The 15,557-nt window shown below is 38.6% G+C and overlaps 1 protein-coding gene across 2 annotated transcripts in view; it reads left to right on the top strand.

Moving 5' to 3' along the window:
* LOC133520923 (rotatin-like) overlaps nucleotides 1-15,557 on the top strand; it is a 55,145-nt gene that overhangs the window by 7,813 nt on the left and 31,775 nt on the right. Inside the window, exons 11-22 of one of the 2 annotated variants that reach the window (XM_061855609.1) lie at nucleotides 59-203; nucleotides 573-722; nucleotides 2,264-2,388; nucleotides 2,898-3,112; nucleotides 5,671-5,807; nucleotides 6,449-6,661; nucleotides 7,039-7,288; nucleotides 8,319-8,488; nucleotides 9,759-10,028; nucleotides 10,123-10,343; nucleotides 14,854-14,998; nucleotides 15,271-15,401. In XM_061855609.1, coding sequence (XP_061711593.1) covers nucleotides 59-203; nucleotides 573-722; nucleotides 2,264-2,388; nucleotides 2,898-3,112; nucleotides 5,671-5,807; nucleotides 6,449-6,661; nucleotides 7,039-7,288; nucleotides 8,319-8,488; nucleotides 9,759-10,028; nucleotides 10,123-10,343; nucleotides 14,854-14,998; nucleotides 15,271-15,401 — 2,172 coding nt within the window. The remainder of the gene's footprint in view (nucleotides 1-58; nucleotides 204-572; nucleotides 723-2,263; nucleotides 2,389-2,897; nucleotides 3,113-5,670; nucleotides 5,808-6,448; nucleotides 6,662-7,038; nucleotides 7,289-8,318; nucleotides 8,489-9,758; nucleotides 10,029-10,122; nucleotides 10,344-14,853; nucleotides 14,999-15,270; nucleotides 15,402-15,557) is intronic. The other variant, XM_061855610.1, reaches the window with a different exon arrangement.

The following is a 15,557-nucleotide window of genomic DNA, read 5'->3' as shown; positions in this document are numbered from 1 at the left end:
TATTTCAGCTTATAACTTCTATTTCAGTTTATAACTTAAATAATAATTTTCTTAACAGGTTGAAACAAGCGCTATTGACATTATGCTGTACTTACTTCGCGGCCGTATGGTTTTGAGTGAGAGTTGTTGGTGGCGGCTTTTGGCGAGTCTATTACCCATACTACCATTATTGCATGTCTATGCGGCACATGACACCGAAATTGGTACAATATCATTATACTATGAAACTTTGTTTACATTCACTTTTTATTACTAGCAGTTTCCTCAAATCAGTTTTCGTGGAATTAGCAAAAAATATTATAAATTTAATTGTGAATTTGTAGAAGCATTTATATTTTTACATTAATTTCAGGTCTTTGCTTCAGGTATCGTACGTAAATATAAAATTATCCGTAAAATATCCTACTTGGCATTTTAAACAAATTGAAGCCTTGTTCTAAATCGATATTGGATATAGGATAGGAAGAGTTATTTAGACTTGCTCGAAATACGGCTTGGCAGTGCGTGGAATAATAATAACATAAATTAGAAAAAATGAAACTTAAATCTCTATTTCAATTTCATTTTCACAGGGCAAGCAATATGCAAGTCTCTAGAACCAGAAATATCCGAATGCATGGGTGTGAGTGCGACAGAGAACATGATGGGTCTCGTGCGGTTGCTGTTCGTGCAATGCGTGGCCGTGCGGATGGAAGCTGCGCACCAACTCTGCCGGCTGCTAGGTGCGTTATAAACCTTGTTAGTTAGACTTAAGGTTCAATATGCAAGTCGCTAGTGATAGTCAAGTTGTTAGAGAAGACGATGGCTCTTGTGCGATTGTTGTTCGTACAATACGTGGCCGTGCGAATGGAGGCCGCGCACAAACTCTTCCGGCTGCTAGGTGCGTTATAATAGTAAACCTTATTGGGTACAACCTAAGGTTCAATCGGGCTGGCAACTGTCAATGGCTTGCAAAGATGGTGCCAGCATTGATTTTATCAGTCTCTAGTGTTCTACATATGAGAAGTGGCATAAAGGGTTATCCTATGCTAGCACCCAGGCCATATCATTCCCAAAAAACATGATTTGATTTTTGAAATTTTTATTTCTTGTTATGGTCTAGTTACGGTATATGTATAATTTTAAAATTCAACACGTCATCCGTCGTTCATTTCACGTAGACATATAAGGTTGCTTAAGAAATTAGTTTATTTTTCATTAAAATAAAAATACCTAAATAGCTAAATTAAGATCTCATCACATAGTTCTGTCACACATACATATGCATGTCATTTATTCTTATAGTAGCAAGTTTTTATTAATATTTGTTTACATATAGGAAACTATAGGTATAGGCATAGAAAGATGTTACTTTGTCTAAGACAACACAAATACGTCTCTAATCAAAGCGCACGTCGCCTAGGTGGACGTAGAAAACATAAAGTGTTCGACTCAGTTGCGCACAATACAGTTTTTTATCGTCGTCAACTTGACTTCCTTGCACCCTTCCTTTATAACAAAGTCAACGAATATTTATACATTCAAAATGATAATAAACACTGCTTGATAAAAAATATCCGTAATTGGACTCTGACCCTAAACTACGCTAACACTGAAAAACTCCTTGAAATTGTAAGGTGATTGGCTAGATTGATTCTGTAAGATAAGCATTTAAATAAGTTTTTCTTCTTCTTCGTACTAAAGGTAAAATAATCTTGTAACAGTTGGTCTTATCAATAAAAAGCGATCTAATCAAAATATTGCAACCACTCATAGTCTTATATACGTAAGGGCTATTGTTGACCAACAACCAGCAGTAGGTATATGTATGATAAATTAATAATATATAATGAAAAGTTCATCACACAAGCACACACACACACACACACACACACACACACATTACTGATATTGTATACGTATATACGTAATTAAGCAAAATGATTATCCAATTTTTAGATTTGTGTACCAACTAACCTTTGCTGCATTTCTAAAAATAGAGGTGGTTCCCTGATCCCTATAAGACAGGTTTACCTAGTTTAGGGCTCAGGACACTATTCCTAGGCTTTCCAACAACAATAGAATGCTTCTAAAAATGTAATACTTTTCTACTGTGTAATAAGCTGCAATTTTGATACCTAAATAAATCATTTTTCATTTTCATTTTCATATACTTATCTGTTTTGTAAGACTTTTTGTTTCTTAACAAATAAGTATCAAAATCTTTAACTTAAACTTTAGTACACTAAACTTGACGTTACTAAATTACATTGAATTGTTTCAGGTGACCAGAGATATTTACCTCCTAGAGAGTCCCTACGCAATGACGTATTACTGAATGCGCTGAGAAGAATTAAGCCGCAGAGTTTCAATGTTGATTACTCTAGCTCTCCATCAAAGACTCACCAGGTAATCATAATTAATAATAATATTACTCATTAATTTTTTTGATATTGTTGATTTTGTTTCTAGGTCTTTGTCAAAGAGTATAATTAAAGTCAAACTTAAGAAGGAATTTATGAAACGTAAAAATTGTATGATTTTATATTGGAATGATCACAAGTAGAATCAACCCTTTAACGACAATTATTGAGAATTAAGTTAGGTTAGGATAGGACTACGTTATTGATATTCTTTTTTCAACTCGCTAAGTCAATTATTACCGGCTAAAATTGACATCAACTTCTTCTAGCCGCTCGAGTTTATCGAATTACTCATACTAGAAGCCGCGTAACTAGAATATGTTTATGTCAACTTTAGCCGGTCTTCTCCGGGACCACGGGGACAACGCTGTCCTCGAAGCGTCGGAGGTAAACTTAATTAATTAATTTTAAAATTTAAGTGAAAGTTTAAATCAGTGTTTCGCTAAGTGTATGTATAAAATTATAAGATAAAATGTTTCCTACATCAAACTCCAGACTGGCCTCTCACAAATCCTCGACGTATTGAAGCAAGACATAGTACTAGACGAGAACGGCAAAGAATACGTGACACGACCATCAGGACGGCCGTCTTTAGAGCCTTCATTGCGAAGAAGCTCGCTTCAGCAACTATCAGTGTTAATGCGACAGCAAGGCGCTCATGACGCGTTTCTGCGCTGCGATGGGATACAACTCATTGTTGCTATACTTAGGTAAGTCATATGGTGACCCGGCCAGTATGTGATCTGTCAATACAGTAGACTTTAGAGCCTTCACTTCACAAAGCCACTATCAGTGTTAATGCGACAGCAGGGCGCGCATGAAGCGTACCTGCGCTGCGATGCGATAGATCACATCGTTGCTATACTTAAATAAGTCACATGGCGACCCCGCCAGCATGTGATCTATCAAGACAGTAGACTTTACAGACTTTACTTCACAAACCAACTATCAGTGTTAATGTAACAGCAGGGTGCTCATGACGCGTTTCTGCTCTGCGATGGGATACAGCTCATCGTTGTTATACTTAGTTAAGTCACATGGCGACCCTGCTAGCTGGTGCTATCAGTAATATCAGTATGGCCGGCTTTAGAGATAAGACCGCCGATTGTGTTACCTATAGGGAATGCAAACCGGTTTTAACCGAAACCGAAAAAACCGGTTAAAACCGGTTTTTTGACGTTAACCCAAAACCGGGTTTTTAGAATTTGAAAAACCGGTTTCGGTTTTATACGGTTTTTTTTTATTATTAACTAAGTTGCATGTTTTATTCATTATAAGTGTGTAAATCGGTCCTAAACCGGTTGAATCGACATAAAAATCAAATAATGTTGTGTTGTGATAGTTTGATCAACAAACCAAAAAAATAATTTTATATAATTGGTTTGTTCCTATTCCTAGTTACAAATAACATTAAGTCGTTTGACAATTCCCATACAATACAATAAAATAGTCAGATATTCTGTCTTTAATTTCGTGATATAATCGTGTATATACGAGGGCTGCTATTTATATATCCGGAAACCGGGATTACAATCTTCTTAAATAGTATATTTGACCTCCATGGTAAAATTTGAACTTGTTTAAGTACTGGCCGGTATATTTTTTCTTTCTTATTAACGCTAGTGTTTTGTTTTTGACGGGTTTTAAATGTCATCTCGCTGCAAGAATGGAACTCACTCGTGAAAATATTCGTGCTATGATTTATTATGATTTTCGGCGTGGTTTAACGCAACAACAGTGCATAGATCAACTAACTTCAACTTTTGGGGATGAAGCTCCATCTAAAACTACTGTGTATCACTGGTTTAGTGAGTTCAATCGTGGACGTAGTATGCTTACGGACGAAGTTAAGGCAGGTCGCCCGAAATCGGTCGTTGTACCACAAAATATTGAGGCTGTGCGAAAACTTATAATGGACGACCGACATGTTACGTACCGCGAGATAGAGTCGACTCTGGGTATTTCTATGACTAGTATTAATAGCATATTACATGATAATTTGTTCGCGTTGGATACCGCACAACTTAACTAAGGAGCAAAAAGATGCTCGCGTTGAATGGTGCAATAAAATGTTAAAAAAATATAACCGTGGTGACTCAAAGGCCGTTTATAACATCTATACAGGTGACGACTCCTGGATCTGCATGCGATCCCGAAACGAAGCAACAATCAACGGTATGGGTGTTTCAAAATGAGCCGGACCCTACGAAAGTTACTCGTGCAAAAAGTACATTGAAACAAATGGTGGCCTGCTTCTTCGGTATTAATTGCCATGTAGCTACAGTGCCACTAGAAAACCGTAAAACGGTTAATTCAGATTGGTACACGACCATTTGCTTACCGGAAGTATTTGAACAAATTCGTAAAACTAACCAGCGACGAAAAATCATTCTTCATCATGACAATGCCAGCTGTCATACGTCACGCGAAACAACTCTATTTTTGGAAGGTCAAAATGTGGAATTAACGGGTCATCCGCCATACAGCCCTGACTTGGCACCCAATGATTTTTATTTATTTCCCAATATAAAAAATAAATTACGCGGTCAACGATTTTCGACCGCTGAAGATGCTGTCGACGCATTCAAACAACACGTTATGGAGGTACCTCAGGCGGAGTGGTAGAAGTGCTTCAAAAATTGGTTCACACGAATGCATGTGCAATGCGAAGTGCATAGATCATCAAGGGGAATCTTGAAAAACAATAAAGCCGTGTACGTTTGTTTTTTTGTTTCCGGATATATAAGTAGCAACCCTCGTACTATACTAGCATTCGTTTTTACACGTGAAGCAATCTTTTCTTTATTCCATGGCGATGAATTTAAGAATTGTTGATTCTAAAAACCGAAACCGGTTTTAACCGGTTTCGGTTTTTTTTGTGGTAAATTCCCTAGTTACCTACCGCTACTTTTAAGATTGTGATTGTATCTTGTAGGTTGTGATTGTACTGGGGTGGACAATAAATAGTATTGTATTGTATTAGGTGCTACACACAAGCCATTTAATAAGGGCACAGAAACCCTATGAATTAGGCCTTACTATAGAGGCTGCCAAATTCACAATGAAATGCTCATAAAATGAAAGGATACGACTTTGAGCTTGCCAGCAGCAGCAGAGAGTAGGAGCAGGAAGTTAGATCACCCACGCATGATGCCACGCCACTGCGATATGCCACTAGGGCTTAACCGAGCTGAGCTTAATTTAGCTTAAAAGCGTTCGACACATTCGTAGAAATACCGGATGAATTGTACCTACCATATTTTTTCAGAATGTCTCTGATGGTAGACGACTACTTGGCCTTTCCAGAGTGCGCAATCAGTTGCGTATCAATACTCAACAGCGTATGTTTTGCTAGCCGGCATGTTTTGGCTAAGATACATGACCTACCCTCACTTTTGATAAGAGGTATGATTTTATTTCTGCGTACCCTAGCTAAGTAGATCACTACTTTTTTTTTTATATAAACAAAACCACGTGACTTGGTCGTGTACACTACCGCTCAAAAGCGTTAGCCCAACCAGCTTTAACGGAACAAACGCGGGCGGGTTTGTACAAAACTTAAAATCGCGGTTGGGTGGGGGAAGTTATTTGGACTCGGTCATTGCCGATTGACAGGAATAGGCTTATTGCAAACAGGGTTATTATGAGTAGCCGTCGTTATTAAATGACCAAAAATGTTGGTGGGCAAATACTTAATACAAATACATGACAACTGATGTAATGGTTAACTTGGATTTACTTCCCGTGTGACGAAAATATTTTTATCTAATAGTTTTCTCATACAAATCCGCGTTCCGGCATTTGAGGGCTTAAATAAATCACCTTTTATGATAGGTTTAATCTCATTGGTCGCATGACTGAGATTGAATCCATACACTAACGAATGAGAAATTCTGTTTGCTTCCATTCCAAGTATCTAAAATATCTATTGTATTGGATTAAAAGCCGATTTGCCGATGTAATAAAATGTGGTAACTTTAGAACAACACATTTGCTTTTCCAGTGTGAACCACGTTCGTTCGCTATAAAGTCTTAATTTTTTCCAGTAATATTGGTATTCCCTGCCAACGATTCGGCAGTGCTGATGTCAGCCCAAGTACTAGCTCTTATAGCATGGTCAGGGTTCGCCCTTCAGGAATTGGATGCTAATCGATTTCAAGTACCAGCATTGCCATTAAGTGTTGTAGACCGGACAATAATGCCATTTAATGTAAATAGTTACTGGAGTATGAGTCCTAACGCTGAACATTCTATTGTAGGTAAGTAAAAGAAGCTATGTTTTAAATATAGAAAACAACGTTACACATTCTTATTTATCAGTTTCCAAAATATTAATGCGTATGCTACTAAAATCATAACACTTCAATATGATTTTGCTGTAGTACCTACTCTTTAAAATGCCTGAAGAAAATTAAACAGCCTAACAAATGACTCAAACGACTGGACTCGATCGGAGCGTGGTTACTAAAGTTAATGTAATTATTTACGACTGCTCGCGATCTCTAGCACTGCCATTTAAATATAAAATATAACTACTATTTATATAGAAGGTTCAAATTCTTTTTGTAATATTTGCCTATACTTTAGCCGTTTGACGTGATTCGTGCCTACCATTCCATTTAATCACCTATTCTAGAATGGCTGCTCTCCGACGACGACTGGCGCGCCTCCGTCCGTATCCGCTGGTGGTGCGCCTGGGAGAGCCCCTCGCGCGTCCTAAAGGGCGCCCCACCGCCCCCCGCGCCTCTAGCCCTCCGCCCCACTGCAGATGATCTCACGCTTTTGCGAACTGCGTCGTCGGTGCACGAGGCCACTAAAGCGCTGCTAGCGCTGGAAAATGCCACGTCGCATAAGCAAGTTAGTGAAGCGCTGAACATTTTAGAAAGGTATGCTACATGTCTTTACATATTTTAAAACTTACTTCTAAGCAGCAAGCAACAAAGCGCACCTCGGTATGTCCCCGCTGGTGGTGCTCTTGTATCTTATAATAATTTCTACTCGTTGACTGTAATGGTTGAATTAAGATTTCGTATACCAATCTATAATTGCGTGCTTTTCAAATGAATCGGGTTTAACGTGACATAATTCACGACAGAGTCTGCAATAAATGATTTTTATTTTTTTTATTTAATTTCATTATTTTTATCTTTAATCCGACGTTGCCTATTTTTTACCCGTTCATTCATTAAATGTGGCGTTCCATGTCTAAAAGAACCTTATGCTCCATGTGCATAAGGACCCTTCTCTATAGAAAGTCACAAATATGTGTACACAACGCGAAAGTTTAAAGTGTTATAATTCTATATTTTGTTTTAAATCTCTTTGGTGTACCTCAATGTTATTTTATTTGGTTTGATTTTTTTAAATTTAGTATTTCCCCAAATCCACCTCTTCCATGGTTTCCGCTTAGTAGACCCGGTCTAAAAAAAGTGTACTTTTAACTAGTTGTTGTCACTTGATTATAGCGAGACCTGAAACATTACTCCTAAGAATTTTTTAATATTAACGTAAACTTTATTAACCACATAAAATTAACTAGACTAAAATATTAGTATATAACTGAAATAAATAGTTTTAGTGCTGAAAATTGCATGTATCAATATAGGTATAAACCTGAATCTCTTACTATAAAAAATATATTTTAGTTTTTTGTTGACTTGCATGACATTTAAATGTACATCTGGTCTCCCGCGATACAGACCTAGCCTAGTGCGGGGACTCCTGGAAACTCTGTTGTCAACCTAGTTATGCACCAATTCCTAAAAACAACTGCTGTATCCTTTTTCTGTCCTTTTTTGTACAATAAACGTATTTTTATCTTTTATCTCATTTCACCTCTAACCATTTTGCGTGAGTACAAATATCCAAATATCTCACATTCAAACATCAGTAAACATCCCGATCTTTGTCTCACAGTTACACTCACTTGGCGAAATGGTCTCCAGAATGCGCAGACTTCGGCGCCCTGCCCTGGCAACACATGCGTCGGTTTCTATGCGCGCCGCCAGCCTCACCCCGCGATACGGCACTTTTGATCGCTCTACTGCACTTTATAGTTGCGTACATGGACAATTTGCCTAGCGAAGGTATTCAATTCAATTCAATTTATTTTCTGAACACATGTACGTTCCATAGCGTGGTTAGTAACAAAATAATCAAGATATTTATAAGCTACTGGTAGTATTTTTAAAATCGTAATGTGTAACAAATATTAATCATAAATATTTTTTTTACAAATAAAAACTTATTAACTCCCTACGTGGAGCGCGCGCAAGACATGGATATTGTACTGAGCTGGTGATCCTTGCTCTGGGGCGTACTTGGTGCAACAGGTCTCCATAACAGTTCAGCGGGCAATGCTGCAGGCATTATAGGGTTCTGTGAACCAGTACGATGCAGGGGGGGGGGAGAGTATTTTAGGCTAAGTGTAAGTTAATTTTATCCTGTTTAATTGTGTTTTTTTTCTTAACTACTATTTTAAAAATTTCGTAATTTTTAGGGTTCCGTACCTTGAAAGAAAAAAACGGAACCCTTATAGGATCACTTTGTTGTCCGTCCGTCCTTCCGGCTGTCTGTTTGTTTGTCTGTCTGTCAAGACCCTTTTTCTCAGAAACGCGTGGAGGTATCAAGCTGGAATTTATATCAAATACTCAGGTATACTGTCCCTTGGAGCTGTGAAAAAATCAAACTTCTAAGCCAACGCAATCAAAAAATACAGCCGTTTATGCCGCAAATTTTCGACACTCGCAAGGAAATCAAAACCTACAGGGTACTTTCCGTGAACTCAGAATCTTGAAATTTGGTACGAAGCAACGTCTTATAGCACAGATAAAGGAAAACTTGCGAAAACCGTACAATTTTATTTACATCATATAATAATACATATATACTTACAGGTTTGTACGGAACCCTCGGTGCGCGAGTCCGACTCGCACTTGGCCGGTTTTTTAACATTATGTAGGATGGTTATATTATGATTTTATTTATACATGTGTTTTTTATTATTGTAATGTGAATAAATGATTTTTAGTATGTTGTATTGAAGAAATCTATGCTTTACTAAAAACCTATTTATTGTCAATAACAATATACATAATGGATATATACAGATGATTACTATAATTAGCTTATATCTAAAATAGGCCCTTGAGGCATTGTACCAAGGATGCTGGCGGCATTTCCTCGTTGTATCGCAATACTGATACGTTGTGCGAGGAAGCCGCCAGCTCTTCGGTCACCAGTTACTTAGTTGTTATAGTTGTATGAACACTCAAGGAAAACTTCAGTTTTGCCCACATATCAATATAAATCATAATCAGTAGGTTTGTTTCAAGCTAAAAGACTGTTTTCTTTTAGCTGGTGCGCATTCCTGGATAAAATCCTGCTTCCTGGGCAAGGATACATCTATAATCGCCCTGCTGAGCCGCGACAGACTGTTCCCCCAACAGACTGCGCAAGACAATATAGAAATCACACAGTTGCACATACACATAATCAAGGTGTTGCTGCGATGCGTCGTTCTACTGGAATCCTATGATGATTTTGACAGCAGCAGACTGGAAAGTCTCGTGAAGATCCTGCTTGCGTGTTTGGAAAAAGTCGACTTGAGGAATTTTCATATGTTGGGTAAGTTTAAATCAAGGGATGTCTAGTGTAAAACTTTTTTTATAGGTTTATCATTATATTTCAGGCGACTTTTTGAAACTAATTTAATTTCCAGGGTACCTAAACGAGCTGATGCGCTGCATACGCTACGCCCTGTACTCCCGCTACTGCAAGCTCTCAGAGAGCACACGAGACTCTTGCCTAGCGCTAGTGACTCGCACACTGAGCGGGTGCTGTGCGGGCAGCGGCCGCAAGGGACAGGCGTGCCGACTCGACGCCGTGCTGTCTCTGCTGGCCATGTTGAGGCAGATCCACGAGGAGGGCATACCGCCGCAGGTAGGGGACACAAACCCGCACGAATTTTAGAAAACCGGTTTTTCGGATTTGGTAGAACAGCAAAACCGGGTTAACCCGGTTTTGCCGCTCTGCGTAGTGGCATACTACGCAGCGCACGTACTGAAGTATTAAGAAAACTACTTCAAATCGTGAAATGTCTAATGAGGGATCCCTCACAACGACTTTAAGGCGGAGATTTTTCCTCAGCTGGTTACGACTTTGAGCAACAACAGGCGTGGTCGATGGCGCTTTAAAATGGTGTAGACCAGCGGTTGAACAAAAATGGGTTTCGATAATATTAAAGTTTTTTCTTTTTTGATATGTCATTGGGAGTATGTTAAATAATACTTTGGTAAAAAGTTAGAAATTTTAAGGTTGAGCTTTCGGTTATATTTAAATATTTTAATTTTTGCTAATAACTAAGTAAATATAGAATTAAAGTTACAGAAAACTTTAGCATATCGAATAACACTTCAATTTATGTACAATTTTCAGTTTTTAGAAATCTGGAACAGCTGCTTTCTGGTAAACGTAAAAACACGAGTTATTTTGTAAATATAGAATTAGAGTTGCTGATATTGCAAAATTACGATATTATCGATCAACTTAGTATTCTAGTAAAAAGTTAGACATGTAGACAATGTGCTTGTCTATATATTGATTTCAGGTTAAGCAGTATAGCTAATATTGAATTAAAGTTTGTAGAGTTAATAATAATCGATCATCAACAATGATCTCAGTTACTAAACAAAAATTTAGAAATATAAAATCACGGCGACACTCATTACTGATATGTATGCATTCCTTGCTTATATAAATACGTTACGTTTCAAACGCGCGGCAAGTTTGCGCGCGCCGCGCGCTGTGGCAAGATGCAGCGAACAACGGTAGTGGGGAGCGAGGTGCCCTTGACTGCGTCTACGGTCCATCAAAACAATTCCTAAAGCGTGTTTTAAATTAATAGCAATAGAAAATTGTTATTTTGTTGTTAGTATACTAATGGCAATTTACCTACCCGTATTTATTACTATACTAGGGATTGCCCGCGGTTTCGTTCACGTAAAATTCGTTATCGCGTTATATGAATATTATTTATTTATTTAAACTTTATTGCACAAACAAAGAAAAATGTACAAATGGCGGACTTAATGCCAAAAGGCATTCTATACCAGTCAACCATTGGGTCAAATAGAGACATAAAAAAAAACACATTCTCATACAGATGACCACCCTTCCTTCCTTCCTTCCTTCCTTGTACCTTGTATATGCACCCTCATGTTATTTATTTCTGATAAGAAATAAATGTAAGACAAAATTCACAGTGATACATTTCAAGTAGGTTGCCTTGTAAGATTGCGTACGGATAGTTTTTTTGTTTGTTATTTCATCGTATGATATATCAAATGAAAGCTTATTTGAAAGTTGCCGTATTAAAAAAGTTGGTCCAGTTAATGGTCGCCTAGATTAACCGATTTTTATATAAAATGTAGGCAACCATGGACTGGACCAACTTGTTAAAAAGGCAACCTAGTACAGTTAGTAATATAGTACCTGGGCGACCGAGCTTTGCTCGGTTATAACTATTTATTGTAATATGGTGGTGATAATCTACATAAACTTAAAAAGTAAAATGTGAACTGACAATTATTATTATTTACAATCGATTTTAACCTTACAGCACTTGTCACAGAGTAACGCCATCTATTGTCGATTTCTCTTATTACATAGGTCATTTTTTTTTACTAAATTAAACTTGTGTAAAACAATAAAAATTAAAAAATTATATATAAACTTGAACATATAAAAAAAAACAAAAGTTAGTCACCGGGCGAGATTCGAACCCGTAACACTCGTTTAGCAGTCCGCGTCTTAACCCGCTGGACCAGAATGACAGTGGCCGGCAACACGAAATTAGTGACCATATTCTGCGTCGAAAGAAAAACGCATGAAAACTCGAAAACACGCGTTTTCCCAAACATAAGACTAATCTAGATAGATTGTATACCCCCAAAAACCCCTATATACCAAATTTCAGCGAAATCGTTAGAGCCGTTTCCGAGATCACAGAAATATAATTATATATAATATATATACAAGAATTGCTCGTTTAAAGGTATAAGATAAAATAACTTTTCTTTTGATATATCATGTGACGTTTTCGTTTACACACTAAAAGCACAGTGTAAAAAGTAACAGTGGGTCGACGCCTTTGATGTTTGCGTAAATGCCGACACCGCTCAAGGTCTCCGTACCTACCTAGGGTTATCACAGACTTACACAACTGCCCAAAAGAGGATGGAAATGTTTTTAGTTTTCATGTTGTATGATGTATGTGTACTAATTTTACAAATGACGTCCATTTTGGAAATAAAGATGGCGGACGTCACTTTTTTGAAAAAGTCGTCATGGGTGTTGTTTTCTGGGTTTTTAGGGGTGTGGATTTAAAAATGGCATCTATTTTGAAAATAAATATGGCGGACGCTACTTTTTGAAATGGGTGTCGATGTGTGTAGCCGTGATATCAACCACCTTTAATTCTAAAATGGTCTCTATTTTTGAAATCTGCACCAACAAGAACCGCCAAAATTGACGTCATTTTTGTAATTGGAACCCCGAGGAACCTCGGAGATGACACCCATATCGATTTTTAAGAAAAATTAATGTCCGCCATCTTGGATTTCAAAATAGACGTCATTTTCGTAATCGGAATCCCGAGGAACCTCGGATATGACACCCATATCGACTTTTAAGAAAAAATAATTTCCGCCATCTTGGATTTCAAAATGAACGTCATTTTCGTAATCGGATCCCCGAGGAACCTCGGAGATGACACCTATATCGATTTTTAAGAAAAATTAATGTCCGCCATCTTGGATTTCAAAATGAACGTCATTTTCGTAATCGGAACCCCGAGGAACCTCGGAGATGACACCCATATCGATTTTTAAGAAAAATTAATGTCCGCCATCTTGGATTTCAAAATAGACGTCATTTTCGTAATCAGAATCCTGAGGAACCTCGGATATGACACCCATATCGACTTAAGAAAAAATAATGTTCGCCATCTTGGATTGCAAAATGAACGTCATTTTCGTAATCGGATCCCCGAGGAACCTCGGAGATGACACCCATATCGATTTTTAAGAAAAATGAATGTCCGCCATCTTGGGTTCCATAATGGATGTCATTTTCGTAATCGGCACCCTGAGGACTTTCAAAAATAATGAAAACATCAAATACTACATGATACATATACAAACAGAAGCAAGAAACAATTTCTTGCTTTTTAAAGCCTTAAACTACTCATAATTTCTTAAAATAAGTTATAAAACATGTCCGCCATTTTGAATTTGAAAATTGATATCATAATTATGATATATTTTTGTTTACACTGAGACAAATAATATTAGCACATGTCGTATGAAATATTTTAATTGTGTGTTTTTTTTATTTATTTTTATACTACGTCGGTGGCAAACAAGCATACGGCCTGCCTGATGGTAAGCAGTATCCGTAGCCTATGTACGCCTGCAACTCCAGAGGAGTTACATGCGCGTTGCCGACCCTAACACCCTCCCACCCCTCGTTGAGCTCTGGCAACCTTACTCACCGGCAGGAACACAACACTATGAGTAGAGTCTAGTGTTATTTGGCTGCGATTTTCTGTAAGGTGGAGGTACTTCCCCAGTTGGGTTCTGCTCTAGATCTGGAATGACATCCGCTGTGCTGTGCCCTACCACACAGAGCCAGATGATGAAGAACGAACGAAACGCACAAGGCGTGCGGATCGACCGCTACCGATTTAAATCGTTTTTATGGATTAAACAACCAAACCTGAGTGTTTTAGTGTTCTATCGCGCGTGACAAAAGGCCTAAGACTGTTAACCGTACCGCCGGCCGGCGTGTGAAGGAGGAGAAGGTGCTAATCGTAAGAAGAACCAGTCACATCGAGAGGATTCCACCATTGCTGCAACCTCAGGTTAGTCCCGTGCATGATAATCCTGTTGGACTGAATTTCTCTTGTTGTATCGCTTGTTACCGGCGAGTGTAGATATTTATGCTCGATCCAGTATGTTACGGATTGGCATTGCATCTTTATTAAAACCGCGCTAATTTGTAACATTCTTTTTGGTATAAAAGAATGTTACAAATTAGCGCGGTTTTAATCAAGATGCAATGCCAATCGGTAACATACTGGATCGAGCATAAATATCTACACTCGCCGGTAACAAGCGATACAACAAGAGAAATTCAGTCCAACAGGATTATCATGCACGGGACTAACCTGAGGTTGCAGCAATGGTGGAATCCTCTCGATGTGACTGGTTCTTCTTACGATTAGCACCTTCTCCTCCTTCACACGCCGGCCGGCGGTACGGTTAACAGTCTTAGGCCTTTTGTCACGCGCGATAGAACACTAAAACACTCAGGTTTGGTTCGCATTTGACGCGCTATGCTATTCCGTGCTCTAGTTTTAAATTGTCTATCTCATGCAAAATTTTCATCGCAGCGTTGGAGCGAAGCCTGGTCGGGTGATGCTGTTCGCTGCGTAGTGGCATGTGCGGGCAGCGCGCGCGCCTCGTTACGAGCCGCGGCGTTGCGCGTCCTAGCGCAGTTGGCGCGGTACAGCCAACTCTCGCCGCAGTTACTTCAAGGTACGGTACTACTGTCTGGATGATATTTGATTAGTTATACTTTATCGACTGAAGCACCTCGTGAGACGTTCTCAAGCAATTACACCTCATAGTTTCAATTCATAGTTTATATTAATGTGGTAGACTTGGCGGCAACATTAAATCAAATAAATATTGTTTCACAGGATATTTAGACGCAGCTTAGTCCGTAGGTGCGACATTTTTCTGTTATAGTTAAATTAAGTCTCCTTATGTCTAACTAAATCCAATAATACTCGTGTGTTTATGTATAGCGATCCCATCGGAGTCAATGGCACAATACGCTGTGAGTTTCATTTCGAACGAGCGCGAAGCGAATGCTGTACGCGCTGCCGCCGCTACCCTGCTGACCGTCGTGGCTTCCCGTCCGTCACATTATACCGATGTAAGTCTAGTATTTACCATTCTTGTCCACTAGCGATCCTGATATTCTTGATACGTGGCACAATACGCTGTGAGTATCATCTAGAACGAGCGCGAAGTTAACGATTTGCGCGCTGCGGCCGCTACCCTGCTGACCGTCGTGGCTTCCCGTCCGTCA

The sequence above is a fragment of the Cydia pomonella genome, chromosome 9 (assembly GCF_033807575.1).
Source record: "Cydia pomonella isolate Wapato2018A chromosome 9, ilCydPomo1, whole genome shotgun sequence".
Taxonomy (NCBI): Eukaryota; Metazoa; Arthropoda; class Insecta; order Lepidoptera; family Tortricidae; genus Cydia; species Cydia pomonella.
This window is presented reverse-complemented; position numbering and strand designations above follow the sequence as displayed.